The sequence below is a fragment of the Sapajus apella genome, unplaced genomic scaffold, assembly GCF_009761245.1.
Source record: "Sapajus apella isolate SASKATOON/1434 unplaced genomic scaffold, GSC_monkey_1.0 scaffold60, whole genome shotgun sequence".
Lineage (NCBI taxonomy): Eukaryota > Metazoa > Chordata > Mammalia > Primates > Cebidae > Sapajus > Sapajus apella.
Window position 1 is genome coordinate 11,063,989 of NW_022437000.1, and position 14,085 is coordinate 11,078,073.

At 47.0% G+C, this 14,085-nt stretch overlaps 1 protein-coding gene across 6 annotated transcripts in view; it reads right to left on the reverse strand.

Annotated features, from left to right (window-relative positions):
• Window positions 1-1,572, reverse strand: part of ANKRD10 (ankyrin repeat domain 10) — a 37,171-nt gene extending 35,599 nt beyond the window's left edge. For 5 of the 6 annotated variants that reach the window (XR_004259219.1, XM_032246220.1, XM_032246218.1 and 2 more), the window contains exon 1: window positions 1,142-1,572. Coding sequence is in view for 4 of the 6 variants with exons in the window: in XM_032246220.1 (XP_032102111.1) it covers window positions 1,142-1,351 (210 nt within the window). In the remaining 2 variants the exon portion in view is untranslated. Of the gene's footprint in view, window positions 1-317; window positions 655-1,141 lie in introns of those variants that run through there. The other variant, XM_032246221.1, reaches the window with a different exon arrangement.
• Window positions 1,573-14,085: the final 12,513 nt, after the last annotated feature.

Here is a 14,085-nt window from a genome sequence, read left to right on the forward strand (position 1 = left end):
TAATTTACGAGGAAAAACACTATAAATATCCCTGAATTTTAGCCAATTTAAAAATACTAATCATTTAAAGCCACTTTCGAAAGGCAAGGTGAAATCTCCGTTTAAGACTTAACTGAGGCCGAGCGTGGTGGCTCACGCCTGTAACCCAAGCACTTTGGAGGCCAAAGCGGGCGGATCACCTGAGGTCGGGAGTTCAAGACTAGCCTGACCAACATGGTGAAACCCTGTATTAAAAAAAAAAAAAAAAATATATATATATATATATATATATATTAAGACTTATCTGAGCAAATACCAAGAAACTGCAGCTATCCAACCTTTAAAAACTTAAAGCAGCACTGTGTTCCCCAGAATTTTCAGTTTAAGTAAAAAAGAGAGGAACGTAAAGGCTCCACAGGAAGAGAATTCTGCTTAACTTAACGACTTCTGCAGCCATTTAGATCCAAGATCAACACAACCGTCACTAATTTTCCTGAACCCGGGCCAGCTACGAGCCTTAAAGCAAACCCAGAAGCTGGAGAGCCGGTCTCCACCCCACACGGCTGCCCGGGCCTTCCAGGCCGGCCGGGGCGCTAGCTCCTCGGCTGAGCTCGTCCGCAGCGCGGGCCTCGGCTCCCGGTGAGGCTGTGCCGAACCAGAAGCTCGACCGCGCCTGGGCATTCCCCTCGCGCCTAGTTCCCGCAGCGCAAGGGCTAACGTCGCCTCCGACCCCAGGCGCCGCTCCCCGGAAGCCCCCTGGGCGACGACGCGGCCTAACATCCCGCTCTGCGAAATCACCCGCGTCCCCGGCCAGGCCTGGAGGGCCCGGCACCCTCGGTGCGCAGGCTCCGGCCGACAGGCACCGAGACTCCCAGAGACCGCCTGGTTAGAAACTTGCCACGCGCGCCGCCGCACATGCGCCCTAGGCCCCTCGGGGCGCAGGCGCCACCGACCCCGCTTCCGCTCCGCGCTCCAGGCACGCCCCGCACCCCCCGGCTGCCCCGCCGCGGCCCTCGAGCCCGCGCGCTGCCGCACAGACGCCACCGACCCCGCTTCCGCCCGCGCTCCCCGCGCTCCTCGCGCTCACCGCACCGCAGACCAGCTTTCCCCGACCCCCACTGGACAGCCAAAGAAAATGGCGCCTTAAAGCGCTCGCGCCCACCTTGCCGAAATGCGCGGCCCAGTGCACGGGCGTCCAGCCATAGAAGGAGTCCTCAGAGGCCAGGTGGGCGCGCGGCGTCTGCTGCAGCAGCGAGCAGAGCGTGGCCAGGTCCCCATCGCGGCAGGCGCGGTGCAGCGGGAAGCGGAGCGACAGCAGCTCCTCGCTGGAGAAGCCCGCCTCCACGCCCGCGCCCGCTCCCGCCGCCGACATGGTCTGTCACCGGAGAGCACGGAGCTCGCTGGCCGAGGATGCGTCGGGAAGGACCCGAGAGGTCGCAGCCGCCCGAGCACAAAGGAGCGAGACAAGCGCGGCGATCGCGTCCCACAGGCTGCCGAGCCGAGCGCGCTCTGAGGGGGCGGGGCGGGGCCTGGAGCGGCCGGGCGCGGGGCGGGGCCTGGCCCTGAGGACTACTGGAGCAGCCGGGCAGGGGGCGGGGCCTGGGCCAGAGAACGCCTGGAGCCCCCGTGCGGGAGGCGGGGCCTGGAGCCGCGGGCGCCTGGAGCGGCATGACAGGGGGCAGGGCTTGGGGCACGGGACGCCTGGAGCAGCCTGACGGGAGGCGGGGCCTGGAGCGGATGGGGGCGGAGTCTAACCCAGAGGACGCCTGGAACAGCCGGGTAGGGAGCGGGGCCTGGACCAGAGGAAGCCTGGAAGCAGCCGGGCAGAGGGCGGGGCCTTGCCCAGAGGACGTCGGCAGTGGCGGGTTAGGGGGCGGGGTCTGGAACCGCCAACGTTCGGAGCAAACGGGCACGGGGCGGGGCTTGGGCCAAGAGGACGCCTGGAGCGTCCGCTCAGGGGGCGGGGCCTGGCTGGGGCGGGGCGGGGCTGGGCCGCTGCCTACCACGGCTTCCGGAGCTCGAGGGCACCGGGCTGAAAGTGTGGGGGCTCAGGGACGTAGAGCGGCTGGGCAGCGGTCTGAGTGGGGCTGGGGGCCGCCAGCGCCGTGCGTCTCGGCCGCACCCCGGTTGCGGACCGTGGTGTTTCCAGCCTGGGAGCTGGTCCGGGGGCGCAGGTTGAGGCTCCGCGGGTCCCCACCCCGAGCAGGTGGGAGCTGCGGGTTTCCCCAAGGCCCTGCAGCGCGCAGTGAAGTTGTCCGGTTAATATTTATGGAGCGTCTGCGGGAAGCAGGACTTCTTATTAAAATCCGGATATCAACAAGCCCTAGTTTCTTACGGAGCAGGAGAAATTTCTCGGCTTTGTCGGAGGGACGCTTTCCTCGGGACCGAGTGCAGTGGGTTAGGACTATACGTTTGCAGATTTAAAAGATAAGCCAGGATACCACGCAGAGCCAAAAAAGCAAGGCTTTTTGTTGAGAACTGTGTAACTATAAGGGAATACAAAATTCCCTGTTTCAAATGACAGCGTCATGGGCTTTATGACATAAGTAATTTTATTCTGATTATGAAAGCATCAGTAATTTCACTATTGAGGAATATCCTCTTAATGTTTATGAAATTTCCTTTCCTTCTAAATATGCAGCCTTTTTAAATCATGTCTTTTGTTTCATTTTTATGTAGTGTTTTCCCCTGTGTAAATTTCCTTACGTTTTACAAAATTCTACGTCACAGAAATTGAACTTTAACAAAGCAATTAGATGTCTAGGGAAACACTGATGCAGGAGAAAGCATATTGTAGTATTGGTTAATAAAATAATAAATAGAAACCTAAGATTTAACAAAGGGTGATTGTTAACTAGTGTTATAAACACCCAACACAGATATCTATTCATGCAGCAAACATTTGTTGAGTATACTGCTGAATGAAACACACCGAGAAACACTCTATAGTGAGAAAGTATCAGATATTTCAGTTCAGTGAGCAATTGCTAATGAATGGAAAATATGAATGACAAATAGAATCTATCTTTTCTCAAGGAGCTTGTAATCTATTAGGCAGGAAAGAATAATAATAATTCAAGCAATACTTTTTTGTTTGGACCAAAAGGGTAAGAATAGGCTATAAACTCATTTCAGGCTTTGTTTTCTCTAGAATTTAATCCTTCTTTTCACGAGCCATATTGATTTTAATCTAATCTCTTTAAAATATATCCCCCGATAATGACTTCCATCTTAGGAAAGAGGCCTCCCATTTAGTTAAAGGACAGGAGTGTATCTTGTCCTCCATACTAATTAAAGGGAGGAATTACTCTCTAGGCTACATTCTGGGAATAGTGAAACAGAGACACTGATAAGCCAAGGAATTTGACCAAGGGCAAACTGGATGACTGTGGCAGAGCTTAGAATAATATCCAGACCTAGTTTCCAACCCACTGTTAGATTTTTTTGTTTTTAACTTTGGAATTTATTTTGCAGAGAGTCTTAAGGGCCAGGAAAATGAAATAGATGATAGTTGTAGGATACTTAGTGTACGTCTTTCCTCACTTCAGATGACTGGGGTTTTTTTTAGGATTATTTAGACTGTATACATATTTATGTAGCTGTATAGGAGTAAACTGACAGATCTTTTAACTGTGGCAGGAGGATTGTGGATGGGATGGTGCCTACTGACTATTCGAAATGCCAGTGATCTAATTGGTTGGTCACCCAGGTTTTGCCCAACTCTTATAATTGTCAGAGGCGTTCAAACCAGAACAACTCCATTTTAAATGGGGCTGGGTAAAATGAGGCTCAGACTTACTGGGCTGTATTCCCAGACAGTTCAGGCATTCTAAGTCACAGGATGAGATAGGAAGTCAGCATAAGATGCAGGTCATGAAGACCTTGCTGATAAAACAGATTGTAGCAAAGAAGCCAGCTAAAACCCACCAAAACCAAGATGGCAACAAGAGTGACCTCTGGTCATCTTCACTGTTAACACTCCCACCAGTGCCATGACACTTTACAAATTCCATGGCAACATCAGGAAGTTGTTGTTGGATTATATGGCCTAAAAAGGGGAGACATAAATAACCCACCCCTTGCTTAGCATACAATCAAGAAATAACCATCAAAATGGGCAACCAGCAGCCCCCGGGGCTGCTCTGTCTATGGAGCAGCCATTCTTTTATTCCTTTACTTTCCTAATCAACTTACTTTCACTTTATGGACTCACCCTGAATTGTTTCTTGCGTGAGATCCAAGAACCTTCTCCTGGGGTCTGGATGGGGACCCCTTTCCTGTAACATCTTCCTGGCGACCAGAAAGGGACTATATAATGTGGAAACCCCTGACTTAAAGGCTAACTTTGGGTAAGTGGTGGGGTCCAGTAACATCTTTCTGGTAAACCCCAAAGGGATGATACTGAGGAGATCCTCCACCTGACCCAAAAGAAATAGACTGCAGCACTGATTCACTGACAGGGTAAGTGGTGGGGCACCCAGCTAAAGAATGGGATTGAGTTAGAGGCCCAATTTGGGGGAGTTAGAGTCTCCCCTAAGACAGAGTGGGTTAGAGGCCCCTCTTAATAAAAGGCAAGGACGCTTGACTGACCTTGGGTTACCGGCCCCTCAGTAAAGTCTCTCTTGGTAAAGTCCTTTCGGCTAAGAATGGTTTTGGCACTATGGGATGTTAACTGCTATTCTCTTTGGATAGATCTGCCTTGCACTCTTTGCTGATGGCTGTGGGTGACAGGATTAAGCATGTACAGGATCGTGGGACGTGGTGAACTTTTTCCTCTCTAAAAGGGAAAACTGGAGAGCTTCTGGGACTATTGGAAAAGATCTCTTTTCTACTACTGACAAGCGGCCGCCTGAACTCTGGATTCAGTGTTGGCTGCAATTGGCGAGTCTTTCTCTGGCCTCCCCGAGCACCCTGAGGGCTGCCCTGTTTGTGGAATAGCCATACTTTTATTCCTTTTCTTTCCTAATAAGCTTACTTTCACTTTATGGACTCACCCTCAATTCTTTCTTGAGTGAGATCCAAGAACCCTCTCTTGGGATCTGGATTGGAGCCCCTTTCCTGTAACATAATAATTACCAATCTCAGATTTTCTTTGGAACTCTCATTTCTAAAAAGCTCCAAAGAGAAGAAAAAAGAGTAGATTCGTAACATTTTTTTCATCTGATGAGGCAACCATACAGGAGCCAACTTAGCCATTTGAGGATCTAATCCAAATCCATGAAAGAAAACAGGAAAACTCGAAACTCAACGTGCTTTAAAAAAAAGTCCAAAAACCCTGCCTTTAGATTGGATTTTTTTTTTTTTTTTTTTTTTTTTTTCAGAAAAGGATTGCATTTTGTGAGAAATTGTGGAGGTGGGCAGGGTTCAGTTGTGTGAATGACACAGTGATTCAGTGTCTATACATGTGACGGACATCGATGAGTATCTCTTGAGTGCTGTTATTATGCCAGGAGCAGCGCACCCTGAGGGATGTGGGGTTATAGAGAAAGGCAGGCCCCAGCTGATGTGCCATACTAAGCATGCCATGTGAAGGAGTGGCTTTTTAATTTCAAAAAGTTTAGGAACCAATGAGGGGTTTTGTTGTGCCATTTAAGGGAGGGAATGATGGCTTGGGTGGAGGGTGGGGGGACTCAGGTCAGACTTGCAGCTTGGCTCTGAGGATAGAGGTCAGGGAGCCCACTGTGACAACACCTTCAGGACTCAACGTGGGCCTCCGAGCCTTGCTCTTTTCTCCTTGGTCCCTCCTCCCTTTCTATCCACATCCACCATGCTGGCAGGTCCATCTTTTGAGAGGGCAGAGCTGCTTAAAAATTGATGTAAGAACAGTTTCCAAAACTTACCTGCATGTGGATTTTTTTTTTTTTTTTTTTTTTTTTTTTGAGACAGGATCTCACTCTGTGCAGGCCAGAGTGCAGTGGCACAATCATGACTCACTGCAGCCTTGACTTCCTGGGCTTAAGGGATCCTCCTGCCTTGGCCTCCCAAAGCACTGGGATTATACATGTGAGCCATGGCTCCTGGCCCTATGTAGATTTTTATATCTACATAAGATTGATACTTTTTCTTAAAACAGGTTCACTTTTTTAAACTTACCCCACTTCATTTACATCCTCTTCATTAATAAAACATTAGTGAGTTTGCGGTGCTAGTTACATTTTCTCTCTACCCTTTTAAACAAATCGATATTAAAATGGTTTGTTCCGTGAACCTCCCAAGTTGGCTCCTGCCTTTCGAGGCTTTCAGACCACACCTGGGAAAATGCTCCGAGGAAGCAAAGTCCCAGAGCAGACCCTTGGCTTAGTGATGTCCTTATAGCCAGGGCTGGCTGCCTGTCTTTGGAGTTCTTGTTATGTCACTGCCCAGGGCTGTCCAGGGCGCATCTTTGACACTAGGGCTACCTTTGCCTGGAAGGCTGCTCCCTGCCCTATCCCAGAGTCCACTCTCTTTGATCTGGGTTGAATTACGTTCCCCTCAAATTCATGTGTTGAAGTCCTAACCCCCAGAACTTAGAATGTGGCCTTATTTGGAAATAGGGTCATTGCAGATATAACTAGTTGACATGGGGTCACACTGGAGTAGGGTGGACCCCTAATCCCATATGATTGCTGTCCTTATAAAAAGGGGACATTTGAACACAGATGCAGGAAGACCATCACATGAAGATGGAGGCAGAGATGGGGGTGATGCTTCTACAAGCCAAGGAACCCTAAAGACGACGGCAAATCACGAGAAGCCGTGGATAGGCCTGGAGCAAATCTGTTCCTCACAGCCCCAGCAGGAACCAGCCCTACTGACATCTCTGTCTAGGCCTTCCATTTCTGTTGTGAAGCCGTCCAGCTCCAGAAAAGAATACACTGGTCCTTGCTGGGTTCCACCTCACTTGCCCGAGGCTGGGGAGACCCCAACCATCCCCTGGATGCCCCTTTGCACTGACTCTGTTTACTTCCCTTTCCAAAGCCATTTCCCACATTAGGACAAGAGCTTCCATCCCCTGCAGGCAGGCCCGGGAGGACTTTCCAGGTGTCTAGCCTTGAAAATGTTTTCAACTGATTCCTTAATTTCCCCATATGGGTACCATAGAGGAAAGTATGTCCCTGGTGAGTCATTGCTGTTATTTAAGTGGCTTCTGCTGCTCTTCCTGGGAGGGGTGCTGGTGACCCCACTATGCTCTCCTCCACCAGCAGTGTGCCCAGCCCCCAGGCAGAGGCTACTGGCCCGCTGGCTGGACCAGGCCTTGGTCCCTGGTGTGACTCAAGGGATTTACATCTTCCTCACCCTTCCTGAAATTGTCACTATTGTATTTATTCCGTAAGCGCATTCTAGAAACAAAGCATTTACCCTGACAGGATTTCCTGCCACCTCCAAATGAAACAATTTAAAAGCTGTACAAGGAAATGTCACTCCTTTTTCTGATAATGAAAGAGATCGATTTTTTAAAAATGCAAACTGTGGAGAGGCATGCCTGAGACCGCATCCCCTATTCATAAACTCTTGTGATTAGAAAAGTTGTACTGGCCCGAGCATGGAAAGTCAACACCAAGACAAAAGCATGCCAAATTTCAGGGTCTTTATTGCCGGCGGCCATGGAGGACTCGAGTCTCTCCAACCTGTGGCCCCGAAAGGAGGGTGTCAAGACATTTTATACCCGTAAAACCACTTCGGGGTGAGGGTGAGGGGCGGGGGTGGGGGTGCAGGGCTTCAGACATTCCAAGGGCTAGTGGATTCTGTAAATCACCTCCTGGGCAAAGATGAGGGTGAGGGGCTCCAGACATTCCAGTGGATTCCTGGGCAAAGATGAGGGTGAGGGGCTCCAGACATTCTGAGGGCCAGGGGACTTTTGACATTCTGATTGTTACTTAAGTGGTTCACAAAAGTCAAGATAAACATTTGTTTACACATTGTCTGGGTAGGGTGGAAATCACAGTCCTTAATTACTTATTACAAGTCGCAGGGGCCAAGATGGCGTGGGTTTGGACTGCTTGCCTGTCACATCAGGGTTACGGAGAGCAGTTTCAACAGAAAGCCGAGGTATGGTTGAGGTATGCAGTTTTATGGGGCTTTTACCATGTCACAGAAACATCCCAGAGATTTGCTTTTGGGGGTTTTAAGTGTGGAAGCCAGCGTCTGTCTTCCCAGCTGCCTCCTCTCTGCCTTGGAGGGGAGCTCTTAGTGAGCCCCTTATGCAGGTAGAGGAGCCTGCTCTGAAAATATTAAATACTCTGGCTGATGCACCATGTTCTGCTGAGCAGTGTCACAGACAGATCTCTGTCTCTCTCTCTTCCTCTCTCTCTTTCCATCATTACTTTTTCCCTCGAATGTAGGAGGTAGGATATGGCCCAGCCCATATTAAGTCCTTAATACCTATTTGTTGAATGACATGAAATTAAAATGGAAGACTGAGCTTCAAATCAGTTGATAGCTCCCTTCAGAAAGGGAGAACACACCACGGAGCAGGGATCTTGAATATAAAGAACTTGAACATTCTAGAATCTTACTAGCCATCCTGTGTCTTGCTTTTGTATTGTTAAAAAAATGATTAGCAAAATCAGTTTAAATTAGCAAGGGTGATTACCCATTAAAAAAAATAAAGGAAAGAAAAGTCCCCAGTTCTACTCCGAAACAAGGGCGGGAAGGAAAAGGAAACAGGCTGCCAAGCTGTGGGGGGAGCTGCTGGGGGAGGATGACCTGCAGGTGATTTCCTGACATCTTGACCGTTAATTTAGCAATCATGCATACAGTCCTGGAAAATGTTTTCAACCAGTTCCTTAATCTCCCCATGTGGGTACCATAGAGGAAAGTCCCTAGTGAGTCATTGCTGTTATTAAAATGGCTTCTGCTGATCTTCCTGGGAGGGGTGCTTGTGCCCCCCCCCAACACACACACATGTTCTCCTCCACTGGCTGAGTCCCCAGCCCCCAGGCAGAGGCCACTGACCCGCTCCTGGCTGGACCAGGCCCTGGTACCTGGTGTGACTCAAGGGATTTACATCTTCACGCTTCCTGAAATTGCCACTATTGTATTTATTCCATAAGAGCATTCTAGAAACAAAGCATTTACCCTGATAGGAATCTTCATGACCTAGGATAAAATAATCCACCCATCTCATGTTATGAGAGGAGGTGGATGTCACCTTAAAACCACTCATACCTCACAGCACAAGACTATGTGATGTGGGACAGCCCTAGCTGTGTAGAAGCACCAGGGTGTGGGATGCAAAAGAGATCAAATCACTGGTGTCACAGTGTGGGCTCTGCCTAGCAGAAAAACACTTGATCGATTGCCTCCCTTTATCCCGTAGCATTTAGAACCTTCCACAACCCTTCCTGGCTCTTCCAAACTTGACCACTGACTCTATAAGGTTGGGTAAGTGTTTTACGGAGCAGCCAGATTCCGGGATGGAAGCTGGAGAAAACAGCACACACAGCTCTGGCCCTGGCACAGAGCTTGAGGGTGACTGCTGAGACAGTTTAATTTCTTGTTGTGACAGCCTTCTTTTTCTTGTCCCTGTTTCTGAAGGCTGGGTTGAAATGAATATTGCAAAGAATATTGCATAGGGTTCCTCTGCTGGAGAACGGGTTTCCTTCCTGCCCTGCCTTAGTTTCCTCATTTATTAAAGGAAAACAATAATTATCCTGCCCAGGTAAAGGTCATTGTGAAGGTCAGGTGAGCTTTTGGGTATGGAAGGATCTCTAGACTGAGAAGATGCTGGGTACTAATTGCTCTCCCAAGTGCCTTTATGAATTTACACTGCCAACAGCAATTCACCAAAATCCCAGTTTCTGATTCTTTCTGATATTAGGTATTGCTATTAGAGTTTTTGTTTGTTTTGTTTTGTTTTGCTTTTTCTTGAAGGCTAAATTGCAGTGGTAATGGCTGCTAGGGGCTTTGTTGTCAGAAACTAGTGCCACTGAGTGCAGGCCAGCTGCTGAGAGTGTCCCTGGTGCCTATTGGGCTCCTGTGCCCTGCTCCTTGGACACGGTGTCCTGGGGGACTGTTTCACCTGGCGCTGTCCTCTACGTAGGCTGCCAAGGCTACATGGTTCTGACCTCTGGCTGGGGAAAGTTCATCCCAAGTGTAGGATGGATGTTTCCTATTTGTTTCCGAATTGTGTGAGCATGCAGCCTGTGACTTTGAGCCACGCTTACTGCAGGTTCGATGTGCTAGCAAGGATGTGTCCCTACACAGAGAATAACCAGGACCGCAGACCCAGAGCTGCTCCTGTTGACTTGGACATGCATCCCCTCTGCTTCACTCCAGCCTGACTCCGAGGAATAGTGGGCAAGAAGAGAGGAAGAATTAGAGTTCAAACACACTCAAAAATCTGTTCCTTGTGGACTGGACTTCAGTGTGAAAGCAAAATGGAAAAAGATTTAGAAGAAAATGTAGCAAAACATCTTTATGACATTAGAGGAGTGAAGGATTTCTCAAGAAGACACACAAAGCATAGCCATAAAAATGTCCAAATTTGTCTGTAATTAATAATATAATGTCTTTCAATTATTATTAATAACATCTTTCAAAGCAAAACACAAGCTATAGAACAAGGGAAATTGTTTGTAATTAATTAAACACATACCATCAAGCCTCGCTTAACAGCACAGATACATTCTAAGAAAGCGCCATTAAGTGATTTCCTCATTTCAGCATCTTAGAGTGCACCTCCACAAACTTGGATGGTACAGCCTATCACACACCCAAGGCTAGATGGTGAAGCTTGTTGCTCCTAGGCTACAAACCTGTACAACATGTTCCCATACAGAATACTGCAGGCAATTGTGACATAACAGTAAACATTTGCATATTTAACATACCTAAACATAGGAAAGGTACAGTCAAAATATATGAATAGTATTATCATCTCATGGGACCACTATTGTGTATGCAGCCTGTCATTGACCACGTGGTTGTATGAAGGGTGTGACTGTAAAGCATTTGTATTCGGCATATAAAAAGAACTTCTACAAATCAAGAAGAGAGAGATGAACAACAGGGGCAAAGGATATTGACAGGCAATTTACTGGAAAGAAACATAAATGTCCAATAAGCAAGATGCTCAGAAATCAGTAGTTTCTCTGCCCTACTGAATGGATTAGTCCCCTCTCCAGGCAAACCTGCTGTGACACAGTGGTTCTCTAACTTAAAACAAGCGCATGCTCTCATCACAACCCTTTCTAGCTCCTGCCCATCTCTCCTCTGCCCTTTCAAAGAATTGTCTGCAGCCATTGTCTCCTAAGCCCTCCTCAACCCTTTCCAACTGGACATCAATCCCCAGCACTCCCAGGGATAGCCGGTGAAATTCATCACAGTCCTTCAAATCTGCCAAACCAAATGGTCAATTCTCTATCCTTATCTGGCTTTGTCTTGCTGCAGCATGCAACACGCCAACCATTGGCTCCTTTTTGAAACACTCTGTTCTGACTTCCGTAACACACCAACTCTCTTGTTGGACCTCAAAATGTTCAGAGAACCCAGGACTAGGTCTTAGAGCCTGCGTTCGCTGTATTTTCTTTTTTTTAAATTGTACTTTAGGTTCTGGGGTACATGTGCAGATCATGCAGGATTGTTGCATAGGTACACACATGGCAATGTGGTTTGCTACCTCCATTCCCCCCCAACCTACATCTGGCATTTCTCCCCATGTTATCCCTCCCTGACTTCCCTAGCCCTCCACTGTCCCTCCCTTGCCCCCCTGTAACAGACCCCAGTGTTTAATGCTCCCCTCCCTGTGTCCATGTGTTCTCATTGTTCAACACCTGCCAATGAGTGAGAACATGCAGTATTTCATTTTCTGTTCTTGTGTCAGTTTGCTGAGAATGATGGTTTCCAGACTCATACATGTCTGTACAAAGGACATGAACTCATCATTTTTTATGGCTGCATAGTATTCCATGGTGTACATGTGCCACATCTTCCTTGTCCAGTTTATTGTCGATGGGCATTTGGGTTGGCTCCAGGTCTTTGCTATTGTAAACAGTGCCACTATGAACATGTGTGTGTGCATGTGTCTTTATAATAGAACGATTTATAATCCTTTGGGTATATACCCAGTAATGGGTTTGCTGAGTCAAATGGAATTTTTTTTTTTTTTTTTTTTTTGGGACGGAGTTTTGCTGTTGTTGCCCAGGCTGGAGTGCAATGGCACAATCTCGGCACACCGCAACCTCCGCCTCCTGGGTTCAAGCAATTCTCCGGCCTCAGCCTCCTGAGTAGCTGGGACTACAGGCATGCACCATCATGCCCAGCTAATTTTTGTATTTTTAGTAGAGACGAGGTTTCACCTTGTTGACCAGGATGGTCTCGATCTCTTGACCTCGTGATCCACCCGCCTCGGCCTCCCAAAGTGCTGGGATTACAGGCTTGAGCCACCGCGCCCGGCCTGTCAAATGGAATTTCTATTTCTAGGTCCTTGAGGAATCGCCTCACTGCCTTCCACAATGGTTGAGCTAGTTACACTCCCACCAAATATGTAAAAGTGTTCCTCTTTCTCCACATCCTCTCCAGCATCTGTTGTCTACAGATTTTTTGAGATGGTATTTCAATATGGTTTTGATTTGCATTTCTCTAATAATCAGTGATGATAAGCATTTTTTCATATGTTTATTGGCCTCATATATGTCTTCTTTTGAAAAGTGTTCATATCCTTCACCCACTTCTGGATGGATTTTTTTTTTTTTTCTTGCAAATCTGTTTTAGTTCTTTGTAGATTCTGGGTATTAGCCCTTTGTCAGTTGGGTAGATGGCAAAAATTTTTTCCCATTCTGTTGGTTGCCGATGCGCTCTAATGATTGTTTCTTTTGCTGCACAAAAGCTCTGGAATTTAATTAGGTCCCATTTGTGTATTTTGGCTTTTGTTGCCAATACTTTTGGTGTGTCAGTCATGAAGTCCTTGCCTATGCCTATGCCCTGAATGGTTTTGCCTATGTTTTCTTCTAGGGTTTTTATGGTGTTAGGTCTTATGTTTAAGTCTTTAATACATCTGGAGTTAATTTTAGTGTAAGGTGTCAGGAAGGGGTCCAGTTTCTGCTTTCTGCACACTGCTAGCCAATTTTCCCAACACCATTTATTAAACAGGGAATGCTTTCCCCATTGCTTGTTTTTGTCAGGTTTGTCAAAGATCAGATGGTTGTAGATATGTGGCGTTGCCTCCAATGCCTCTGTTCTGTTCCAGTGGTCTATATCTCTGTTTTGGTACCAGTACCATGCAGTTTTGATTACTGTACCTTTGTAGTATTGTAGTATTTTGATTACTGTACCTTTGAAATCAGGTAGCATGATATGTCCAGCTTTGTTCTTTTTGCTATTGTCTTGGCTATGTGGGCTCTTTTTTGGTTCTATCTGAAGTTTAAGGTGTTTTTTCCTATTTCTGTAAAGAAGGTCATTGGTAGCTTGATGGGGATAGCATTGAATCAATAAATTACTTTGGGCGGTATGGCCATTTTCACAATGTTGATTCTTCCTAACTGTGAGCATGGAATGTTTCTCCATCTGTTTGTGTCCTCTCTTATTTCCTTGAGCAGTAGTTTGTAGTTCTCCTTGAAGAAGTCCTTTACATCCCTTGTTAGTTGTATTCCTAGGTATTTTATTCTCTTTGTAGCAATTGTGAATGGGAGTTCACTCATGATTTGGCTCTCTGTTAGTCTGTTATTAGTGTATAGAAATGCTTGTGATTTCTGCACATTGATTTTGTATCCTGAGACTTTGCTGAAGTTGCTTATCAATTTAAGGAGATTTTGGACTGAGATGATAGGGTCTTCTAAATATACAATCATGTTGTCTGCAAATAGAGACAATTTGACTTTCTCCTTTCCTAATTGAATACCCTTTTTTTTTTTTTCTTGCCTAATTGCTCTGGCTAGAACTTCCAATACTATATTGAATAGGAGTGGTGAGAGAGGGCATCCTTGTCTAGTGCCAGATTTCAAAGGGAATGCTTCCAGTTTTTGCCTATTCAGTATGATATTGGGTGTAGGTTTTTCATAAATAGCTTTTATTATTTTGAGATATGTTCCTTCAATACCTAGTTTATTGAGAGTTTTTAGCATAAAGTGCTGTTGAATTTTGTCAAAGGCCTTCTCTGCATCTGTTGAGATAATCATATGGTTTTTG